This window comes from Saccostrea echinata, unplaced genomic scaffold, assembly GCF_033153115.1.
Source record: "Saccostrea echinata isolate AGI-Se365-2 ecotype Australia unplaced genomic scaffold, CSIRO_AGI_Sech_v1 ptg000025l, whole genome shotgun sequence".
In the NCBI taxonomy this organism is placed as follows: domain Eukaryota; kingdom Metazoa; phylum Mollusca; class Bivalvia; order Ostreida; family Ostreidae; genus Saccostrea; species Saccostrea echinata.
Window position 1 is genome coordinate 27,611,688 of NW_026889774.1, and position 26,234 is coordinate 27,637,921.

Consider the following 26,234-nt stretch of genomic DNA (forward strand, 5'->3'; position numbering starts at 1 on the left):
TTATCCAAATATAGAAATTACAATATATACATCTGTATGCAAACAGCACTAGATAAAAGTTTTGGATGATATATAAACTGCTGGAATTATCATGATTCTATTACACTTACATGTGTCACGTAGTAAAATCTTTATAGGTTTCTTAAAAGCTAAGCAAAAATTTTTTTTGGGAAATCAGTGATTCATTCTTTTTAAGATTTTTAATGAGGAAAGTCTTCAGTTTTGCTTTATTGAAAGTAATGTACTTTTTTTTTTTTTTTTTTTTTTTTTTTTTTTTTTTATATAAATATCAGAAATGAGAAATAAAAATGTCAGAATTGAATAGTAGAATATTTTTACAAATTCTGGAAATAAAATGCATGAACCTTTAATTTAAACAATTCAAACTATTAAATATAATGTAACCCCTCAGTGGTGATTTGGTTTTAATGTAAACTAGGTTGTAGTTTTCTATACTTACCAAGTGTTGGGTAAACTTAGTGATGGGGGCTAGGTTGTAGTTTTCTACACTTACTGAGGGATTGGGTAAACTTAGTGATTGGAGCTAGGTTGTAGTTTTCTTTATAAAACTGAGTGATGGGTAAACATTGTGATCGGAACTAGGTTGTAGTTTTCTTTATAATACTCACTGAGGGATGGGTAAACTTAGTGATGGGGTAAGTGATGGGTAAAATTGGCAATGAGAGCTAGGTTGTAGTTTTCTATACTTACTGAGTGATGGGTAAACTTGGTGATGGGGGCTGTGTAAAACGTCAGGATTTTCTGGAATGTTCTTGCTGTCTTCTCCCCCATTGCATTCACCTCCAAAAATGGCGAGAATAACAGGAAAGGGAAGAACACCGTCACTAGCACCTAGACATGTATAAAATGTAAAAATTCCAGACATCTGGATTGACGTATAGAACCAGTTCATCTATTGCTAGTTAAAACTAATTTATTACAGTTGTCATACAGCTAATGCTTTGCAATGATTTAACAGGTAACAGTCAATCAAATTTATTAATTGATATGAAATTTTATGATGAACAGTCTAGCAGTAGGGGATGGAAAAAGGAAGTAATTCAATAGTACAGATGATATATCAAGCATTTGTACTACTCCTATCAGTAGGGCTGGGTATCGGCTGGGAATTTTGTATTGCAATATACTGCCATATTTTTCTGTATTGCAATATGTATTGCAATATTTTAAATAACAGTTTAAATGATCTTTTCTTATTTTAAACCTCCATTTATAAGCAGAGAGTATATAACTATTATAAATATGTTGTATCAAAAAAGTTCTTGTTGATTTAACTATTTTGCAACAAAATGCAACCATACATCAGCAATCTTACTGTTTGGCATGATTGAAAACGTCATTGACGTCTTAAATTTCATATTTAAGTTTAGAAATCCCAAGCCCAAGCATTTTTGCTGGTATATACCAGTACTGAAAAAAAAGTATTGCAATACAATATTTTTGTCAACGAATCGCAGTATACCAGAACATTGATATTATTGTGCAGACCTACCTATCAGAGTCCTGCAACTCAACTGAATTGCAGGCAAGACAATATATATGTTTTTATTTATGGGTCTTCTGAAAGTTATTCCCCTTAAGATTGATAAGATCAGAATTACCTGGTCAAGTTACAAGAAATCAAACTTGAATAAGATGTGATTAACAGATGTTGGGTTGATATACTTGTGACAATTATATCTGAGAAATGCTACAAATTCTTTAATGTCATGATGACCCTCTAAATATTCACAAAATTTTATTTCATTGTTTTTTGACACTGGTTAACTGACCTTCATGTTAATGTCCACTTATTACATGTAAATTACAAATTTGTGAGATTGTATATTAAAGACTTTTGAATATTTTAAACACAACATTCATGTACAGTTTGAACATATGGAGATCATTCATGCAAATGTGTACATACAGTAGAAATAAGTGACAAAACAAGAGGCCTATGGGCCACAATGCTCACCTGAGTAACTATGGCCCTTCTGTTCTTTATCAGCAGATTTTTTCCCAATGTATTCCTAAGTAAAATTAAGATAATATATTGTGGCCACACCCTACCCCCAGCACCACCCGACCCCCAGGTGTCATGTGAATCTGAGGATATATATATATATTTTGTATAACTGCCTGAAGAGGCTAGCATGGCGAAAGCGCTTGCAGAAAATATTTTGTGTTTTTTTTTTTGGATTTTTATTTTTAATACACCCAACAAAACTGTACCGGTTCTTCATTTTGTTTTTGAAATTATATATATATATATATGACTTATCATGGTTTTGCTATTCTTAAAAAATTATACTTTAAAAGATTTTTCCTATATATCATTACGTAAAACTCTGATTGGCCATTGTGGCCCAATACTACCTCTGGGGGTCATGATTTGAAGAAATTAGAATCTACATTACCGGAAGATCCTTCAGTAAAGATATAACTAATCATGGCTTTGCTGTTCTTGAGAAAAATTTTTAAAGATTTACCTCAAGTATTCCTATGTCAAACTTGAATCGCTCATAGTGGCCCCACCCTACCCTCCGGGGTCATGATTTGAACAAAATTGAATCTACACTACCTGAGGATGTTTCCATATAAATACTGTAAAATTAATCATGACATTGCAGTTCTTGAGAAGAAGGATTTTAAAGATTTTTCTTATGTATTCCTATGTAAATCTTTGATCGCCCAGGGGTGATGATTTGAACATTCTTGAATCTACACTACCCCAGAAAGCTTTCACATAAGTTTTTTTTTCTTTTCTGACCCCATAGTTCTTGAGAAGAAGATTTTTAAATTACCCCACCCAATTTTCACTACAGTAAGACTGGAATTTTAGCGCGACTCAAATTTAGAGATCTATTTAAAAAAAGGATATATTAGCGAGAAGTAATTTTAGCGATTTCATAATGTCCAGAAAAATATCTATAACCACCGATATGGAATGAATTGTTAGCGATATTCAATTTTAGCATTATCAAAACCCTTGCTAATAATGCCAAAATTCAATCCTCGATAAAAATTCTGCTTATATGGTATTTCTTAATTATCTCCCCTTGGAAGAGGGTGTGGCCCTTTATTTGAATAAACTAGAATCACCTAAACCAAGGATACTCTGTGCCATGTTTAGTTGAAATTGGCCCAGTGGTTCTGGAGAAGATGAAAACGTGAAAAGTTTACAACAACAACAACGACAACGATGACAGACAATGGACAAATTTTGGTCAGAAAAGCTCACTTGAGCCGTCTGCTCAGGTGGGATAAAAAGTAAGAAGATATTTCAGGAAGTAAAATACTGTCTAGCAAAAGATATTATTAAGAAAAATTTTGAATGTTAGTTTTTTCCCCTCAGGCTTCATACCAAGAAGTGATTTTAACACATATGGAACAGTGACCGATATTGATCTGTTCATACAAAATGTTGAATGTATTGTTAATGAAGAATCGTCTCCTTTGTTCCCCACACTACAAATACACACTGTCAACAAATAGCCACTGAATTTCTAATCTTCAGTTTAATTACATCACTTTGAAAACTATAGGTGGTCAATGGAAATGAACATCAACTTGGTATTGAATGGGGGGATGGTTGTTGACACTTTGTAACTGGTTTTTTTTTTTAGATTGTAACCATTAATCCAAACATTTGAAAGACTGTACATCATTTCCTTATAAGACAATGGGCTTAAACTGTCGTGACACATGGTACATTTAATTTTAATAAGGCCCTGTTGACAGTGTGTTTTCACTACATAAAGTTAATTAGTTAGCAGGACTAATTTTACAGACAAGTGCACACCCCCTTGTTACCTTCCATCGAGAAAAAATTCCACGTCGCCATGTGGCGTCGATTGAATTTCGACATGCCACAGAGGAAAGATAAACCTTCAAATATACAACAACAAAAAAAAAAAATAAAAATAAAAATAAGTCATCGTGATTGGAATTCCTGTTTACCTGAAAGGGTTGAACTTGAATGCCTCTGTTCCAGGTGTTATCTATAGAATTTTTACATGCCACTGACGAAAGGAATGCCTTCAAAATAACACTTCAAGGTGAGAACTCTGGAAAAGTTATGTCATCCTTTTTTTCAATAAATATTCATGTAAATGCATTCTCCCACCATCTTAGACTTGGTTTGAAAATATTTACATTTCCAAATATTTTTCCTTAAGATTCTTTACAAATTAGAAGACTGTTCATTTTCTCATGAACTACCGTGGATGAGCATGAATATCTCCATTGTTACGTCATAATACCGTACTTGACGTCAAAACTATAGTGCAAACTGTTTGCTTTAAAAATGACGGTTTTTAATTGTGGTAACTCATCAGAAAATAATGTAAATATAAGAAATAAATTTAATTTTTGAAAATTCATGAGGTACATGAACTACAACGCTTCACGCCGGCATATTTATCATGAAGCGCTAACGCGCTTCATGAAATATGCCGGCGTGAAGCGTCGTAGTTCATATCCTCATGAATCTTCAAAAATTAAATTCATTTCTTAAAAATATTTGTAATACACTGGTATGTTGGAGTTAACACATGAAATAAATGCATGTAGATCTAATAGTTGAAAATGAATTATAGACAAGAGGCCTAAGGGTCTTAACAGTCACCTGAGTATAATACAACAATTTAGAGGATCCATAGAGTATAAAATGAACTGAATGGTGAAGCTTTGTTGCCCAAAAGCAAGAAAAATAGGGTGATCAGGATCAACAAAATTATTAGTCTGGTATTCACGAACAGTTCATAAATTAGGTTCTTATCTGTTCCCCATTTATCACTACATCACCATATCACCATACTGTATATTAACATACTATCAGTGCTTCTATACTATTTTAAACCCTTGTTGAAATCTCTTACAATTTGCCCTCTCTTGGTCTTTGATGAACATTTAATAAGACAAGTTATTTTTGTCTCATTCTTATTTATCTATTACTTACAAGTCTACCTGATCATTAAAACTATGAAAGTACTTTTTGTATTATACAATAAAAATTCTTGCATAATTCTCTTAGTCTATTAACCTTTCAAGCACATTATTTACAGTGATTAATTATCAAAAGTAAATGGAAAAGGGGAATAACTCCTCTCAGTAGAATACAAATTAATAGAGCTCTGGCCAGGACCAGAACACTTGACCAAATGGTCCAGATGTTCAAAAATATGGTAAAAATATCCTTCGTTATTAAAATTTTTACTCTTTTTGCCTCTGATATGCCCAGGTGCAGAGAAGATTTTTGAAGAAATAATGCATTTTTACTACAGATTCACTATATTATCAATAGAGCCCCCCCCCCCCCCGTCCCCACCGAGAAACACCAGAGCCTCTGACCCTGGGACCAGAAGTTTGCTCATCATAACTAATCACTTTGTTTATCTGCTTAAGACTAAGGAGCAGACAGGATTATTTAATAGAATTAATACATTTTCACTATATTATCAAGAGCCCCACCCTTACACCGGCACATCTGACCATGGGGTCATGAAATTCACTACTCTGGAAGAAGCACTCTTGCTCATCATAACTATACACTTAGTTTCTTTGCTTTTTAACCAGAAGCAGAAAAGAATATTTTCAAAGAGATTTTCCTTTTTCACTATATAATCAATAGAGCCCCCCCTTTCACCAGAACCCATGACTCTGTGGCCATGAAATTCACAATTTTGGAAGAGGCATCCTTGTGTATCATAACAATGTACTTAGTTTGTTTAAATGATAACCAGAGGCAGAGAAGAAGATTTACGAAGAAATAATTCACCTTCACTATAGGATCTATATAACCCTGCCCTAGTACCAGAACCCCTGATCCAGGGGCCATGAATTTCACATTTTTGGAAGAGGCATTCTTGCTTATCATAACAATGTACTTAGTTTGTTTAAATTATACCCAGGAGTAGAGAAGAAGATTTTTTAAAGAATTAATGCATTTTCACTATATAATCAATAGAGCCCCATCCTAACATCAGAACCCCTGATCCAGGGGCCATGAATTTCACAATTTTGGAAGAGGCATCCTTGCTTATCATAACTATGTATTTAATTTGTTTCAATAATACCAAGGAGTAGAGAAGAAGACTTTCACTATATGACCTATATAGCCCCGCCCTAGCACCAGAACCCCTGACCCAGGGGCCATGAATTTCAAAATTTTGGTAGAGGGCTCAATGCTTATTACAATCATGCCAACAGTTTGACAGCTTGATGTCCAGGAGTAAAGAAGAAGATTTTCAAAGATTGCATTACTTTTGGTGGTGTTAGACCCACCCCTCAGGCCCCAGGGGAGCAGGGACCATGAAATTCACAATTTTGTTCCCCTTCACACATAGATGCCATATGCTAAAATTGGCTGAAATTGGTTCAGCAGTTTCAGAGGAGAAGCTGAAAATGTTCAAATGTTAACACACGACGCACGACGGACGAAAACAGATAGCAATAGGTCACCTGAGTGACTCAGGTGACCTAAAAAAAACAATCATCTAGGTTTTTATGGTTTAAATGTACATTTAGATTGAAGCTCAAGATAATACATGCAAAAAGAACTTTGCCATATATTGCAAAATACCATGTATATACAATCTTAAACCCCAGAATCTTGACAGTTACAGGTATTTCTTAAATAACTTTTCCCTCCCATTTCCATACACTGCCTTGTTTCACCTTATAATTACACATACCCTGTTCACTGCTGAAGCCGCAATCTGTAGACTTGTCATTGAACTCCAAGTCGGCGATTTCCTCTCCGCCAACATCATGGCTTTTTCTTGGTGTTTGAGGTAGCATTTATAAAGGACACTCTTAGCTAGGTGTTCAAATTCACTGAAAAGAAAGACATTTCTCTAAGGATTACAGAAAGCACAAAAAATTCCTATAGGTAAAGGCAAAATCATGTAAATGACTTTGCATTTTTAACAACTGCATGCCAGATTACAAATTGTGCATATGCATTTTAAATTTTTAAACAAGTTAAACATCCTCCATTTTCTGGACATAATCAGACATCAAAGTTTAACAGAAAAAATATCTGAATCATCAAATTGTGTGCCACTAATTTCCTTCAGTTTGATATATGAATCAATTAAAGTGTTTAATATTATTATAAGTTATAAAAACTGCCTATAGACTATGACATACTCTTTGTACTCGAGGATTCTTTCCTTTAGAGCAGATTCATTACGGTGGATGTGCTCCGCCATACTTCCGTAAATCCTGGAGGCTGCCACAGCACTTGTTACAGGTTCACTCCCCATCTGCCACGCAAACTTGGCCAATTTTTGTCTACAAAATTATCAAATCTTTATTTTATTTTATATCACATACATTTGAATCCATACTGTAGATCACCACATTTTCGCGATGCCCAATTTTTCGCGAGATAGCAATATTGTATTTATGAGTATAAAACAAAATTTTCAAGAATTGTGGTTATTGGTATACATAATCTCAAGTAAAACAATTTTATACACGAGAATTAAATTTTCGTGAGCAGACAACCTTACCTAATTAAGCAAAAATAACGTTCTTGCAAATAAAAAGCAAAATTCAGTGTTTAAAAATACCTTTTAAGCCTTTGTTGGTGTATTTTTCAGCTTAATTACTACATGTACTAGTATTTCTGACAAGGTTTTAGTGCTTTAATTGTTTTAGCAATACAGTAAAACCCAGTTATAGCGAAGTTCTGGGGACCTGAGAATGTACTTTGCTATATCCGTAATTTGTTATGTCCGTACAACGAATTCGTTAAAGCATACATAGAGACTTCGCAATACAGATTTTTTCCTTCAAGTATGACTACCAAACGTATTTAGGGAAGTATTAAATACAAAATTTACCTTGAAGTTCAAACATTTTCGAATGAATAGCGTTCTAAATATATATATATATATATGCTCACAAAATCAATGTGAGTTCAATATTTTAAAAACTATGAAAATTCTCTATAAAAGATGTAAATTTCATTATTTTTAACTTCTAGGGGACACAGGATCAGTTCGCTATAACTGTAAATTCACTATATCCGAGTTCATTATATCTGTAATATTTTACAAGGAATGTTAAGAATTTTGCTGGGGATTGCAAAAAACTTCACTATATCCGTAAATTCGTTATATCCGTGTTCGTACTAAACAAGTTTTACTGTACAGTAAGAGACCAAGATTTGTAATTTCTCAATTTGAAATCTATACCTGGCAATTAATTTCCGCAACTGAGGAAATATTGTATATAAATACACAATGAAATAAATAGCTTGCAGTGAGTAATATTTGCTAGTACAACAAGGACAAGAAACTTTGATATTTCTCGCATGCGAATAAAAGTTTGTTTACAGCACTTTAACCATGCTAATGTGATCATGTTACATTAATGTCTTACATGTAGTTCTACCAAACATCAAGAATTTTAAGGTATTCCACTCCTAATAGGACAATTCTCTATTATTAGATATCCATGTAAATACTCTGGAATTCATCTAATGCATTTAAGACTAGGAAAGGATTTACTGAGAGAAATTTTAAAAAAATATAATTGCAAATTAACTAAGATTACATTGAGGTCATTAAAGATAAGCTAATTTATAAAAATAAAAGTTTAAATACATGCACTAAGAACAAAAACAAATACTGTGATAAAAAAAAATGTATTTTAATCACTTGGAATAAAATTTCAATTAGAAAAACATTTTTTGAATTTTGTATTTGGACATATTTTTCTAAATTTAAATTAAAAACAAAAGGAGATACATGTAACGTTTCAAGGACAGGTCAAAGTAATAAATCAAATCAATCCAAACATATCAAAAGTTCTACTGTAATTGGAAATTATGGCTAAATATATTGAGTAATGAAACAGTTTATATCTTTTGTGCATTGAAATTCATTAAATCTAGGGCTATTATGGACAGACTACCTTAAATCACTACATTACAATTAATTACCTTAACATGAGGATAGACCATATCATCAGCTGTTTATATGGCCATTTAAACTGTCTCTGACCCCCCGTCTTGACCGGTGTAAACTTCACTCCATTAGTATTGTCCACATTGTCCTCCTCAATATTGTGGTCGTATTTGTCCATCAGAGACTCCATTAGTCGGGCGAGGTTGTCATGAGTAAATTTTCTTGTGTGTATAGTACGATTCATCAGTTTCTGGAGATGAATGCTGTCTGTTCTTGACAGAGACTGTTAAAAAAAATGTGTTCAGATCTGTTAGTCAGCGTAATATAATCATCAAGGCCATTAAAGTTGTGTAACAGGAAAGGAATAAATGTATGGCTTGACAGGGAATCTAACCCGAGACCCCTGTATCACTAGTCAGGTGATCTACTGACTGGGCTACCCAGGCAGATATCCATGGCCCAAACCATTATAGCTTAACACTCCCTCCTGTAATCTACAATATTTTTCTTCCTTTGTGTACCTTAATCTTACTTGGCCTAGGGTTGGATATAGTGAAGGATAAAACAGTATGAAATCATACCAGTATTCCTGAATTGATATGTACGTACCTTTTAATGATACTTCACTCTTTCAATATTTTTGATGGAACAATGTGGTTTCAGTAGGTAATAATTAAAACGATAAGGTATTTATAACTTCTGTTTTCATAAGAAACACAAAAAATTTTAGATCACAGGTAAATATAGCCTGAAACAATAATGTACAATTTGATTAGATTCACAATGAATACAACATGTACGACTCGGCATAAACTATGGCACGCCGATTGCTTCAAAATTATTTTCTGCACGACCTTAAACAAAAATTACACGAGTAAGTAAAAACTTACACAAAGTGAGGAAAATATACACGAAGTTATTGAAATTTACACAAACTATAGAAAAACTGCACAATCAACAAAATATTTACACGATATAGTGAGAAAATTACACAAACGTAAAAACGAAAACTGCACGAGTGAGAATACAACATCGACATAGGTAACGCATCCTCATTGCGCACATTTCATTAATATTCATTAGAGAACAGGTCAATGTGGCTTGGATGCTTGAAACATATACTATAAATACGAGTAACGTGTTAGTAATCTTTTTAAAAAAAGATTCTTTTAAAATTCCGCTAAACTCTTAAGAATGCACCCCCTTTTTTTACGTTATCTATACATGTATTCTGTGTAGAATGTTTTTTATTCGGGAGTGTTCATATACTACAAGTTTAAGATTGTGCGCCTGTCAATTTATCTACATGTATAACATACGTTGTAAATATATTACAGTTGTGTGTTTAATTGTTGGATTTTTTAAGTAGGTCATTCCTCTAAATAGCAAATTCTTTTGAAAGTTTAAAACAATGACATATAGGCCTAAATTAAAATAATTAAATACAACATGTGATATAATACAGGAGAGTTAACAACAAATGAAACTCTTCTCCTCCACCACCCACTGAGTCTACTTTTGGTAATAATCAAGGATGTGCATGCGTGACCTTTTCATACAGAGATCCCTCCCTGCTGGTTCTGGAACGAAAGACACCTGTACGCTAATCGATTTATAGCTATTTCACACACCAATACCTTTTGATTAAAGATTACTGGCAATTCATACAAAGATTTTGAAGCAATGTTGCGATCATCTGGGTTGTGGAATTTGACCGAAAACGTTTTGGAAGTCAACAGTAAAGAAAATCGAGCAAATAATTGCGCAACTGAAATTTTAATTTTGAAACGCATATCTCACTTTTTGATCTATGTGTATGTAACAAAGTAGTACATGTATTTTAAACTTTTGAGCAACGTGTTGGTGATTTCATAAAACTCCATGAAACTGTAGAAAAATTATACAGTCGTTTTACTTATGTGAATTAAAGCTTAATTTTATGTCGTTTTTAATGTACCGGTGGTAGTCTATTTTAAATAGTTAAAATGCATATAAAGGAGTGAAGAAAATTTAAAATTATAAAATACAGGCACGTAGTATCATTTTTTTAAAGGGGGGGGGGGGCAGCCAGAATTTTTTTTTTTTGACAACCTACCTGAAAAAAAACTTGACAAGCAAAAAAAAGGTAAAGTGTCCAAACTCGAAAATCCTATTTCGGGGGGGGGGGGGGGGGTCCACCTTCCATTTTGTTTTCGAAACACATTATAATGCCAAATTACCTTGATTTAAACTATCCTACAACAAGGGGGGGGGGCAACCAGCTTTTTCAGTGGACATTTACAATAGAAGTAGGTTATGTTTGGAAAAAAGTGGGGGGGGGGGGCAGGCCCCTACTGATGCTACGTGCCTGAAATATTTTCTAAGAATTTAAGGGTACATATAATAGTCTATCGAAATCAGGATTGCAATTTAACTGATTTGTAAAGATATTGTAAGACCAAATTCAAGAAGATGTACAAGACGAACTTAATTAGCTGGGACTTGGCTACACATGTTCATTTATTTTCAATACAGATTTTGACAATAATAAATTTGCACACTTTAATAAAACAAAAATTTCTTGAGGTTTATATTCATCATATGCTTTCTTATATTTATTCGTAGTCATGCTCAAAGTAAAACAAGACCTGGTTGATGCCATTGATACACATGTACAATATTGTTATAAAGCAAACTTTTTAATTACTTATACATATATACGTACAAAATTCATATTGCATAGATTAGGCTTATTCACCCATAATCTGAATTTTCAAAAATGTTAGATATGCACATGAATAATCTTTTAAAAAGTGGAGCTTTATCAAATATGTTCCTTGAATGTTATTGAAGATTATTTTCATTTTATAATTATACATGCAGTCATGTTCTTTTTATAATGACTATAGATTTGGGTAAAAAAAAGTGTTATTACAAAAAACAAGTGTTCGGATAATAATTAAAATTTTATGCATACAAATTCGAAATGTAAAGAAAATTTATTATCTTGGAAAATCTTTGTCAAACCTCGAGCTCCATAAAGAACAGGATTTATTTGTATTTTTCAAGAGCGATAAAACACGTTCTATGTTCTTTCTATCTAATGTAATATCCATTCCCATTTTCTTATTTGTAACATTGTACGTAGATGTATTTAGTAATTCACTGTTTTAAATTTCTGATGTGTCATTTTGGTCCAACGATTTGAAACTTTAATAAATACATAGATTCAGATGTTGCGACTCAATCAATCCACGAACCAGATCCGTCACTAATGTCATTAGTTTTACCGGTGCCAGGATCATTTGAGTAGAGTTTTGTTATTTCATTTGGACAAATTTTAAGTAACAAAACACAAAACCGCATGTATATAAAGCACATGGAGTATATATTTTTCCTTTATCTGGTTTTTTATTAAAAGTGAAAACATTTATCAAGTAATCGCCATTATGAATGAGGGTAACGCTTACCCTTAGAAATGTCTTGTTTTTTAATGAGCAGTTTTTGACTGAAAATATGCGATATCATGGAAGGAATTCATAAATGAGTAGGCTACATATATCTACCAAAATTGATGTCCTCATATTTTTTAAGTAAAGATACATGTTTAATTAGAAATTTTTTTTTATATTTGACTTTAAAAACATACTGTGTTTATCTAGGGTCAGGTAATCCCCACTGACTTTTTAATCTTTTTGAAAATAAAAAAAATATCCAGCTAATTGAATAATTTCCTATTCCCAAATGAAAAAATAATCTGCTCAAATGAAATCATAATTAGTACAAATGAGAAGTACCGAAATAAATTCTACAATTTAATGATTATAGTCAGCAATAAGTCTGCCATCATTTTCATGAGGAATCCTTTTTATTAATCGTTTTATTATGCATGTGTTAATTTTATTTTATACAAGTAATTTCCGTTAAAGTTGTATCTGTAAGTTAGATAATTTTAAAAGGCCATAGAGCGTATATTTTGAGAAAAAAAATTAATAATTCTATCATTTTTTTTAAAGCAAGACCTTTTTATCGTTATGAATTTAGAGTTTGCTGTGTATTACTTTTAGCTCAGAATCGAGTGCATCATATGCAATGGTACTTTTTTCCCCGCATTATAACACAACCATATTTTGGCTAGGATCTCGGTCAATATAAGAAAAATATAATATCTCCGAACAACTTTTAATTTTTTTTCACACAGTTCACAAGAAAACACTTCATTCGTTTGATTTGCATTAGCTAGAAATCGGATCGAGTTTTAGCAAAGAAATAAAGAAGCAAACAAACATGTATATCATCGTCAACGTCATTTTCTCTCGATTACATCCAGCATTCAAAAAGAGATAAAGAGTACAGAAAACCAAGAACACAATGAATATTCTTTGTGCATAATAATGATATGCGCAGCTGTATGCGCAGTAAAATTGTTTGTGTAATTTTTAGTTTCCTCTGCTCGTGCAGTTTTTGATTTTACGTTTGTGCATTTTATACCCATTAATCGTGTAAAAAATTTCGGATTCGTGTATTTTTCGTTATGTTTGTGTTAAAATCTTTCAAACTATGTGCAATTTTTACCGATACGTGCATTTTTATTTTACTCGTGTATATTTTACATCAAGCTCGTGTATAAAATCGTGATCGTTGCGCAGAAAATAATTTTGAAGCAATCGGCGTGCCATAATAAACCATCTGTCAAGGTTACTAAGACGCACTATATACTGAGTATAGGAAAATATGGGGAGTAATTGATTTCAAGTTTTAGCATTCTGGAATTTAACTGTATAATCTATAATTGTTTAATATTAAAAACAGAACGGTTTTAGCAATGTCAATGTATACTTGAAATTTGTACCCATCAAGTATTAGAAGCCCATGCAGTGTGTCTTAATTAGTTAATTACCAGGGTATTGAAACCTTACAACATTAGAATCAATCTTGTGGTGATTTTGTGGTTATATATTTTCCAATCTGTTTACAATCCTCTCTAAATTTGTTGAATGAACTCAACCGCATTCAATCATATGGAGAAAAAGATTAAATAATGACATGGGTATCAGTATAAAATGAAATAGTATTCACTGTTAATTTTGAAAACTACTTAGTATGGTACGAATACCAAGAACCGGTGTCCTACCCTAATAGGGCTCTGCATTAATAGGACTTTCAATGTGTTTTGGCTATACAACTCATTACTGTAAACCAGTTATTATATCCATCATGACAACTTTTATTGATTTTTGAGTTTGAAATCCATCCGTGAGTATAAATTTTCATGACTGAAGAATCATTCAACACAAACACACAATTTAATAAATGATTTGCAGTGAGAAATATTCACTAAAGCAGGTCATAAAACTTCCAAATATTTCTCACACACAAATAAAAAAATGTTGGTTTATAGGCAGTATTTCATATATTGTCTATAGAAGACATAGGGACACTGACCCTTTCATAGAGTGTCTGCAGTCTTTCTGTGGTCAGGAACTCCTTCATCACCACATTCTGCTGTAAAATAAGGGCCACAAATTCCACCCTCTCCTCTAGTATGGCCTCCATTAAAACATCATACAAATTCTCTGAAATATTTCAGAATGAGGTACAATTACTGTAAAGATTATTCAAAACCCTTAAAAAATTTTCAAATAATTCTTAGGAAGAAAATACACTTATACTATTTTTGGAATTGAAATTCATGTTTAAAGTTGAACAACACTTATGATAAACGTTATGCATCTTTAGACATTTTTTTCTATTCCTGGTAACTTAATCTTTACAGAGCCTTCCTTGCCATTTTCAAAATTCTGCAAAACAAATCCTGAAATTTTCTCTCCGGAATCCAAATTTTTGGTGCCACATAAGTTATATTTATGGTACTTTCGTTGTTTTATTTGTAAGGGATTTGTTGTACAGAGATGCATATGGCAGTCGAGTCACGCAGTGACAAGATTATCACACCTCTCTGTGTAATAAATCCCTTAAAAATGATACAAAGTGTATGTAAATGTCTTGTGTCGTGTCATGGTTATTTGCATACTCACTCCTTCAGCGCGCCAAACTGCATATGATATTACATCACAGGTCTAGGTCTATCGTAATTGCACAGGGTGTTCAGACAAAGCAGAATGTATGAAGGAGATGGTTGCATTGAAAAAATCAAGCGATTTTAAACGTGTGTGTGATTGTATTTGATAGATTAAGCAGTATGAGTATTTCAGAAGCCATAACATACGCAGGCACAATACTGGAAAAAGTGATTTTAGACCTGGCTTCAGGGCCACCAGCGCTGAGATTTTCTCAGATCTGAGATTTATCAGAAAATTTGAGTTTTTCTCACCAAACTGTGCCACCAAATAAATATTTTCTCAAACTCCAACTTATCTTTTGAGTTTTTTCTCAAATCTGAGATTTTTCTCAAACATGCATGCCACCAACGTTTTTTCCGACTCAGCTGAGAAAAATATCTGAAATTTCTCAGAAATCTTGAGATTGGTACATAGTAGTCTCAAATAAAATCTCACAGAATTATAATATGGTAAAATGGTTGCAAATGTTATGACAATGCATACTTTTTTCCATGAAAACACGAAGTTAACATGGAAGTACAGAAAGCATGTTAATTTCTCCTAAAACAAGATACCGTATTTAAGAAGGGGGGGGGGGGTCTTGTGCACATGTAAAAAATTTTGTTATATTGTCCACGCATTGAAACAATGCATTTGAAACTATACCAAAAGAAAAAAAAGAAAGAAAATAAGGAAAAAATAAAGAATAAAAGCAACATTTTTGTGGCACGTTTTACATAACATGTATATCTTCATTTATACAGGAATTCATTTAATTAATTCTAAAAAATTAAACTCATATTTTAGTGTGCTATTTATGGTTAGGCAAATATATTCACAATACATATATATCAGAAAAAAAATATGACTAGATAAAATATCAAACCTCCATGGCCTCTTCTTTGTTCTTTCTCCGGTAGTTATTTTTTACTTGCACAATATACGTACCTATTATACGCAAATATTGAAAGAATGTTGTTTAAAATTCTGTGTACAAATATTGCTATGCTTTCGAAATAATTTACAAATCACAATTTATTAATTAGTGATGATAGCAGTTTGTCTAATTTGGTTCTTAACTAAATCTATAAAATTCTTAATTGAAAATTGGGATCTACTTTACACTAACAATGCATCGCCCTCCACATAGCAACAGTCAACATTGCTTGACAACGGGGGTTGATATTCCAAAAAAAGTATTGACTGCGCAGAATTAATGCGTGCAAGGTTCACTGTAATATGTATTTGTATAAAACATTCAGTATATATAATAAATACTGCATGTAGTTGAGTGTAACATTGAAAATTTTCACCCCTCTAAAACCATTGTCAACCTCGGCTGCACCTTGGTTGACAATGGTTTTCTTGGGGTGAAAATTTTCAATGTTACATTCAGCTACATGCAATATTTATATATTATTATATCTAAAAAGAAGAATATTTTTCTGTGACATTTTCTCACAGGGGATCGTAGTATGTAGCCTCTGCTCTGTTTCTCTGACATTTTCTAACAGGGAATCGTGGAAAATGCAATGTATTATATTGCCTCGTCCCTAAACATGTCCATAGTTCAATTTCAGGTTTTTCTTTCTTCGGGGGAAGGGAGTGGACCTGAAATTACCTGAATTTGTATAGAAATTTGTATAGAAATTTTCTTGTTTTATTTCTCAACACTAGCAATTTGTGGATTTTTAAAGGGCAGATATAAAAGAAGATATAAAAGAAGTCCTGGTGAAATATCTTGCGGAACATTCCCTGAACCACGCTTATTAATTTTAAGAGAACCTAGTCCTCATGTGTAACATTTTTATTGATACTTTTTCTCTTAGCCGACTCTTCTAATTAAATTCAGTCATTTCTTTCTGATAATCGTTATTTTTGGAAGCCGATAAAAAACTCTAAACATTCCAAATTAGACAACCTACTATTTGAAGTTTAACCCTTTGCAATACATTGTACTTTCTGCATACTGATTGTTCGAATCATTCGATTGTCTCTAGCTTAAGAAATTCATGCCCCGGAAATCTCATAAGATTAATTTAGAGTTTCCTCGACTTTGCTGCAAAAGAGCGGCATTAAATTAGATAACTGTGAGGTAATCGCGACACTAAGTATTATCTGTTTTAATTTGAATAATTCATGAAATTCTGTGTATTTCAAATTCTTTTGTTTAAAGCAGTTACACGTATTCCTTTTGAAAAGGGTTTTCATTAGGTCTTGGCGGCCTCCATTTTTGGAGGATAGCTAGATTCAAAATGGTGGCCAAATTTTTTACCATATATGGAAACCGCATTGCATTGTGGGATAGTTTATCCTCCGATTTCAGAGGATAACACAGGTAATTTTCAAACGCCTCGTGCCTACCTTTAATCAAAAAGTGCAAGCACTAGAGTACATGTAAATAAAAGTTCAAACATTAAACTATCGATTGTATGTGGCGATTTGAGATTCTATGTCTAGAATTTTTACAATACGCTTTCGAAGTTGGCACTTCTTGCGCTCCACCTTTACTTAATATTTCTTGTTATTTTGTTTTATTTTTATGTTTTTTTCCTATTCAGACAGATAAAAAGGAACTTAAACATTATATTTTTTCATATTTTACATATTTTCTTTTAATTTAAAAAAGGAGAAAAAAAAGGAAACATATAGAAGGAAACGCAAAATATACTCTGCCTTATAATTTAAGCTAATAAAACGATTAAAGGGTTGAATGAATAAACATAAAATATAAAATAAATAAAAAAATTATTTGAATAGCATAAATAATTAAAATATATAATTAAACATCTTTATCAAGATATCAACATAATTATATAAATGTACATAAATATGTATATTTAAATGAAAAAATATATTACAAAAGGATTTTTCATTAAATGAAATAATTAATTAAACTTGATTTTTTAAAAAATTGTTTATCAAAAATTTGTAAACCCCTAATCACATAATTACGGTACCAGAAAATCAGCTTGGTTATAATTAACCTCTCGGACAGGTAAGGGTAATCGTTGTTAACTAAGCTATAAGTTGAATAATTGATTGACGGCAATTACAAAAATAATGTTATATTGATTTAATATATAGATTTACCCATCAGTCATATGAAATTATACCTTTTATTTGTTTTGGTTGAGAAATCAGAGTACGGTTCACAGGGTTGGGGTCAATTACTTTGAAATGTAATTAAATACTTTCAAATACATTGGAAATTTTGTCAAATACTTGCAATTACAATTACATTGATTTTTACAAATGTAATTAATTACTCTCAATTACTTTGAAGAATGTAATTAAATACATTTCAATTACTTTTGTTTCACTTTCAAAAATCTTGAAGAACAAATACATGTAAATATTAGGTAGGGGGAATATTTAAAATAAATAATGTCAGTTGCCTGTCATATTTGTGTGTTTCATCAACATAAGACCTAATCCTACATGTACATTTATCAATTGACTGCGTTTATGAAATTTGATTAAAAGCAAGTTTTCATGAGTTTATGAATCAGCCATAAAATTACTCTCAAACTATTTCAGCTACAGGTAGGCAAGCTAAACACCTTACATTGCAAATGTTGACAAATAATACTTGTTTTATGTAATAACTATTTCATATACCAAATGCATACATGTATATAAAGATCTGTTTAAATGTTAAAATAGTGATTCAATATTTATTTCTTTTCTGAAGTATATATAAATAGTAGATCATTCTTAATAGTATTTAATAAATCACCTCTAACGGTAATATCTTTGAATTTAAACAAAGCATGGTATAAAATTTTATAAAATTTTGGAGGGTTATTTTGATAGCAATTTACAGCTGGGAGTTGAAGGGCAACAAGGCAGGTCTTAATGTAACATTAAATTATTTTCTATTCTTTTTTGATAATCAAGCAACAAAAAATTGAAATGTTTCATGCCTATACCAATGAGAGGTAGAACAAAATTTTTGATAAATATTAAACTAGTTCTTTATGTGCATTATAATTATAAAACAAACTAATATTTTTATAAACAAACCAATATATCAAATTCATTTATTGGTATATAAAAGAGTTTAAGATTTTGAAAAACAGAAGGGCTTCTTTGAATAAATTAAAATAACTGTAAAAGATGATTGTGTTGGAAATATTTTCCTATTAAATACACATAATATGTATTATGTAAAGTATTTGAAATGTAATTGAAAAGTAATTGAAATTACAGAGTATTTTTTTCATGGTAATTAATTATATTCAATTACAAGTAATTGAAAAAATGGTCAATTGCAAATTACTTCCAATTACTTTGAAAAATATAATTAATTACACTCAATTACAATTACTTTTATCAATTACCCCATCCCTGACGGTTCATAAATGCAAGAGTTGCTGTTATTTGTTTGGTTAAGAGTTAACTGCCCCTTTGTTTTGAAAAGTCAGGTAGGTGGCGAGACCTATATCCTCTGTTTTTAGAGGATAAAATCTATCCTCCAAAAACAGAGGCCGCCCAGACCTGTTCATGTATGCAATTATAGACTGTATGTTAGTATGTGTGTGTGTGTGGGGGGGGGGGGGGGTTCTTATGTTTCCTCTGGATAGATATACAAAAAGTACTGAGTTCTTTTAATTTCATAGTTTGGAAGTTATTATACAATACATTGGAAGTTATTGAACGGCTAAGCTCCGCCCCCTAAAAGTTATAGTATGCTGGAGTTCTGCCAAAGGTTTTCTATCTGATTTAAAGTATGGCTAACATCAAAAGAAAAAGTACCTCGCCATGACACAATTAAAGTTTAAATAAATATGTATATATGTCTCCACAATGTCAAGGTTTGTGATTACGTGGAGGTACATAATTATAAACCCTGACACTGTGAAAATGCTTTTTAACACAACTGATACCTAAACAAAATTACAGTTATGAGGGTTGTCCGGTAAAATCCTGGACAAGTAGTCTAGAGTGAAAAATAATCAACACTGCTTTTTACAAATTTCCCTACTCTTTGGTACATTTTCCATCAATATACATAGCAAATTTCAAAGAGTTATATGCTTAAAAAACTGATTTTATGTTACGTGTGGAATCGCCTTACAGCGCACTGATGATAACGTCAAAATCTCTAATGCAACGTCACGTTTCATCTTTGCTTTAAAAAGTTGGATAAGCCCCACTTAAATTCCGGGAATTTTACTGAGGTACATACTCGATTTCCCCTCTATTCCTCCATAAACAGTCGAGGGTCCAATCACACACATACACATGGGACCTTATGAAAACTTGCATTAGTAAGTTATGGAACGTACTCTCACTTTCAGTGAACAAAATAGGCAGTCTTTTTCGACGGTCTGCTATGATAGTGTATTTTGTTACTGCCAATAGCTGATTGTTTGTATGTTTTGATCTATCAGTGGACTCAATCAAAATGCTTCCACTTAAAAATATGCCCATTCCACTAATTCTAATGTATTAGAAGTGATATTTTCATATTTTATTATCATCTGTTATCATTTCAAGTCTCTTAAGGCATCATTACTCAATCAACATATAACTGAATTCCTCTTCAGTGCACTGTACGTAACATCATTAAATGTCGCCATTCTTCCTGTGCTGCATTTACCACTTTCCCATTTCAAAGTCCCAGAAAAATTCCAAAAATTAAGCAAATTCCCTGAAATTCCTCAAATGATATCATGAAAGATAGTGAATTGAAAATACGATAACTTTTACCCCAACCTTGTCTAGCTAATGCTTTTATTTCGAAATAATACTCCCATATTCCCTGATGAAACCCTGATTTTTGGGTCGTGTGCCATAGGACCATAACCTGTGCACATTATTAAAGTATAATAAAATCCTTATTTTTGAATATATTTTAATTAATATTATAAGACTTACTCAAATATGATTATTAAACATTTGCTGAAAATTTCAGCTCAGTGCGTGAATTATTTTTTCAATTAACACGCGATGTCAACGATTTTACAGGACAACCCTCGTACAAGTATGTCTTGAAGTCTTACCAGTCTTCCATAGCACGTCCTCCCTGAAGATTTCCTCCTGAGCTATGTCAGCCCGGTCCCAGGTCAAGGCCAGCTTTAATTGGTTCTGCCGAATCTCAGTTGATGTGTCTCCGGCTTTAGCTGAAAAAATGTAATAACCACATTTATTACCTCTCATGAAAGACAAAAATTTCATTAAAAAACAGCAATGGTCTTGTTATCAGTAGCTAAAGTACAAAATATAAGAAATTCATTATAACTGGGATCAAGTTTTGACTTAAAAAATCTACTCTAAAAAGGAACAAAACGTATAATTCCGAAATTATCTCAGAAAATTTCATTTATTTCAACAGGTTTATTTTCTTTGAAGAAAAAACTCTGATAGCAATTTGAAAATATTTCCTTTAAAATCAATAAATTTCTCTCGTGACATTAAATCAAATTGATACATCTATCCTAATGCTGATTCTTAAGGTTATATATGTAGTCTCAATACGCTTTAAAGAATGTTTCAAGAAATACAACGTTTCAAAGAATATTTATTTTCTGCCAGTAATATATGAACCATCGTTGGTTGTCGATTAAAATACATTTGTTTGTCGTAAGCTCAACGATTGTCTTAAGCTCAACGATTATCTTAGAAGAAAATCACATTTTAATTGAATTTGAATCCATTACCTTTTTGAGTCGGCTCATGGAGCGAGCGAATCCCTGCTATCATAGCTGTAAAAATTATCACTTATTCATCAAGGTGATTCATACGCCAAATACGATAGTTCTAGCAAAAAACGCATTTGATTGAGTGATTGCATAAACTTAGGAGGTATAAACAGTATAAAATTTCATGTTGTAACATTATTTATGTCGTTATGCTTTTTAAAGAAAAATTCAATTAAATATGTACAATGTACAATTATTGCGTATGAATATATGTGCAAGCATGTTAAGTGGATGTAATCTTCCCATCTGAAGTTTATTTATAATTGACCTAGATTACTCCCTAACAGACACACCTGCTGCTCTCACTTACTGCAGCTATTGTGCTTGAAAAGTCTATTTTTAGAATCCAGGTTTGCAGTGTGAACCATTAACCTAATTACTCCATAATACAGACCACTGCAGCTAGTGTGCTTGAATTCATTTTTAGAATCCAGGTTTGCCATGCTGCTTTTCACAATTATATGGGATAAACAGCCAACAATGTAAAATTTTCTAACATAATCATGGTGATGTACGTTATTTACACCTTATTGATATGTAAAACAAAGATCGATACCTTTTTGTGTGTGTTTTTTTTTAAATATTAGATTATAAGTTACTTAACATAAACATAAGTAATGCTTAAATTAAAATAAAATTGTGTGAATACATGGATATGGTTGGGCGGATCTTAAAAAAATTACTCATACATGTCTAATGTTTGTTTTCCATTACTGGAGGTTGTTTCTTAGTGATTGTAGCTTATGTTTATATATTAGAAATGTTTCACTGTTACTTTTTCTCCCTTTTTAACATGACCCCCCCCCCCCTTTTCACTTTATTGTAGTTTTTGTTTCTTAATGGAACACTGAGATCTAGTCAGATTTATGATAAATAAATTATAATTAAAAAATACTGAAGTGAAGATTTTTTGAGAATTCAGTTGACTTCAAAAGGTGGGAGATAAACCCTTTCTTTACTTTTGGAGGTGTGGGGTAATTGGGACCCTTTCAAATTTAAGCGGATGTATTCGGATCTCTATTCAAAATGTTGGAATTTTTGTCACAATATGTAATCTTATCTGTGTATTTACAAACCCAATCTTTAAATGAATAAAAAAAAATATCATGTAAGATGGCATTGAAGCCCTTATTTTTTTAACTGAACATGGAGACCTGATATTCAATCTCTTTAGATGCAATATAAACTGAATATAAGGTATGGTGTCCAGTTGTACGAAAAAGCTCAATTAACTCGAGCGAATCGACTCTCAGGCCCTTCAGGCCTTTGATTTTTTTGCTTGCAAGGAATATTAAATCACAAACCTAATTTTTTCCATTAAAATTTTTGTTTAGGCAGAGAAGACATGCGTCTATGTTTTTATGGTAATAAATATTAAATTTTCGTTATATGTAGAATGTATAATGCTCTACAAAAATACTTGTAAGATGGTAATTATTGACGAACTAGAAATGTGTTGTTTGGTTTTTTTTTTTTTATTTTTTTTTTGTTTTTTTTTTTTTTGTTTTATTTAATTATTCATTTTGTTTTTCGACAAAGCTTTCACAAGCAGTTAAGGATTTGAAACTATCAACAGATTACATGGTTGAAGGGGGGGGGGGGGTGCGCCATAAATTTAAATGTTTTCTCTTAGGTAAATCATAACTTGACTTTTCAATTCAATCCTTTGTCAAGAACACAGAAAAGAAAATTCATAAAATTCAATAATTTGAGATAATCATTTCTCTTTTTGTGAAGATACATATTTTTTTTTCGTTATCTACGTGCAATATTTACGTGACTTTAAACATACACTTCGTAATTATAGGTAATGGTGAAATGTTTTACATTCTTATTTTTTAGATAATGTGCGTTTCTTTGACCTAATTAATATAGAATCAAATAATGAAACATTTTGGTGAATATTGTTTTTATTTTGAAAATCTTGTTCAAATAAAAAAAAATAATTTCCTTTAAATGAAAATTATGTCTGTTTTGTTTTTCCTAATACATGTAATCGAATTAAAGATTCCACATTCCTTTTACAAATGTGCTTATAAACTGTTTCATAAATGTTTATAGTTAACAAAATTTGATGTGTGTTATCTTAATTATGTAATATTTTTTTAATTTCTTTCGTTTCAAATTGTGGTCCATCAACATCACGTAAATATCTTGGTGTAAAATTAGCTTTTTAACCGCATTAATTTCGATGGAGGTCAACAAAACACAGTATGATGTACTGTTATTCAAATCTTTTATGATTTTTAATAACTATACACTTTCATGTTTCAAATTACATATATAAATGTTTGTTTCAATTGAGAATGCGTGCTAAATCTGTATACGTACAGTTCAGTAATGCAGTAAGAATGGCAATGTCCAAATCCTCATGTTTGTTCATCGGAAAAATGTTGATCTGAAACCATGACAACATAATATAAAAACAGTACTGTATGAAATACCTTGAATTTTTATTATGCATGATTTAAACGGGGCGTAGTCAAAGTATAATTTCTTAAACAGAACTGTGACTGGGCGAATTTATAATGGAACAACATTGTTCGCAAGTTGAAAGGGCGAAAATAACCCTGTATACGGTATTCAGAATCTAAATTTTGACTTAAGTCTAGCTGTTCTCAGTTTATCGTCTTGGGACCAGGCTGCTATACAAAGGAGTTTATGTTAAGAAATTCCCATTCCATTATTTATTATTTGTACACAGTTTTATGCATGTAGATCTATAAGTACCAAGTCTCTATGCTTCATGCATCTCTTCACATTCCTCAAATGTTTCTCTAGATTTTCCTCAATATCCTTTTCCTTCCACCTCTCTCCATAAGCATCAAATATTTTCCCCTTCAACTTCTCTTCATGTTTGGGTTTTAGTTCTCCCTTACTGTGTAAAAGATTGTTAAACTAAGCATTTAAACATGAACTGCACCTCTTGTATTTAATGTATGTACTGTAATATTCATCCAATGTATTTAATATACATTTAATAGCCAGTTATATGTTCATTTTAAGTATACATGTATCAATTAATTTATTTACAAGTAAACATCATCATTTTTTAATCCTCTATTAATTAATAAACTCTTTCTTTATTCTTTAAAAAGGCATAGCATATGGGTTATAATCAGGAATGAAGCATTTTAATTTTGACCCAAGATGTATTAAATTACCAGGATTTCTTAATACATCTTCTGGAAAATTTTTAAGGGACTTCCAAATTTCAAAATGAAGGCACAGATTACAAGTCAAGCACATATCACACTGTGACATAATTCAAGTAATTAGCAATGCTGCATGAACTGAATGACAAGATGTAGACATATTCTAATCTAATTTAAATACATCTGGGCCTACCCTGTTAATTAAGCTGGTTGTACATGTGTGTAAATTAAGACATGCTTGTTATTTATGAATCTTAATTATGGCCGTGTACATAGAATATAATGCATTCTATGTCTCAATGTTGATGACTGTGCATTGCAAAAGTTTAATGTTTCAAACAAACTTGAGGCCACAAACACACAAACACTGTAGCAGTTCTTGCAATGGCTTTTCATTCTTAAAAAGATGTCTAGATATGAGGTTTATGGATAAAAAAAAACAAACATGTCACATCAAGCTGCTGTTATTAACTGAGAGAACAGCACACTAGCACTAACAAAAACATGGCGTCTTAGTTACCGATCACTGTGAATTTTGGAATCATGATGTCTACAGAAATAATTTATAGTCAAATTATCTTCAGTTAGCTTTCAAATTCAGTATTGTCATTTTGTAAAGAACAGAATGTATCTTAGACTAAGAGAAAATTGTTTATTGAGCTAGTTATCAGATATAGTGTACCAGAAGTATGCCGAAATGTACAGCAAGAGTTATCATCCACTATATACCATTTCAAGATAAGTATGTAATATATGAATAAGATGATACAAATAACCAGTTAGTAGACAGATAGCCATGCAGAACATATACCTTGGTTATACACTATAGATAGTATTACACAGTTGATACCAAACACTTAGAATCTTCCATATAACAGAGTATTTTGTTATACATGTAATTCTGAGAGAAACTTTCAAAGGGAGATAAATCTTACTTGCTGCGAGTGTGCGAGTAGGCATAAGCTAAGATGTCAGCTGCTCGTCCAGTTCCTGAGCAGACAACGACAGGGATTGTGTGTTCTAGGGTCACCATCGCATCATGGATGGCATCAGTCCCTCCCTCCAAGATCACCAAAACAACGGGAATACCTAAACCTCCAGCTATAAATCAATAAAAAGTTGAAGTCATTTGACATTTTTACTACAAACCTGAATAAATTTTGGAGACATACACTTTAAAAATTGAGAAATATTTGTATTAAAACAGAAAGATTTTTTTTTGTATAACAAAGTATATCCCATCATTGCATGCCACAGATTTTTACAATGTCCCTTCCAGAATGGAACAAAAATGGTCACAAATTTCCACGGCTTACAACAAGTACATACTGATCTTTAAATAACTTTTTATGTACTTAACAACACTAATTTAGACAAATCAGGAAAATTAATGTGGCAGTGTACTTATAA

At 31.8% G+C, this 26,234-nt stretch overlaps 1 protein-coding gene across 1 annotated transcript in view; it reads right to left on the reverse strand.

Moving 5' to 3' along the window:
- LOC133192294 (transient receptor potential cation channel subfamily M member-like 2) overlaps positions 1 to 26,234 on the reverse strand; it is a 41,770-nt gene that overhangs the window by 12,316 nt on the left and 3,220 nt on the right. The window contains exons 8-17 of the mRNA XM_061328307.1: positions 25,760 to 25,925; positions 24,400 to 24,547; positions 24,001 to 24,067; positions 20,971 to 21,090; positions 14,346 to 14,476; positions 8,957 to 9,204; positions 7,156 to 7,299; positions 6,699 to 6,840; positions 3,964 to 4,041; positions 712 to 852 (exon numbers count right to left, since the gene is read on the reverse strand). Coding sequence (XP_061184291.1) covers positions 712 to 852; positions 3,964 to 4,041; positions 6,699 to 6,840; positions 7,156 to 7,299; positions 8,957 to 9,204; positions 14,346 to 14,476; positions 20,971 to 21,090; positions 24,001 to 24,067; positions 24,400 to 24,547; positions 25,760 to 25,925 — 1,385 coding nt within the window. The remainder of the gene's footprint in view (positions 1 to 711; positions 853 to 3,963; positions 4,042 to 6,698; positions 6,841 to 7,155; positions 7,300 to 8,956; positions 9,205 to 14,345; positions 14,477 to 20,970; positions 21,091 to 24,000; positions 24,068 to 24,399; positions 24,548 to 25,759; positions 25,926 to 26,234) is intronic.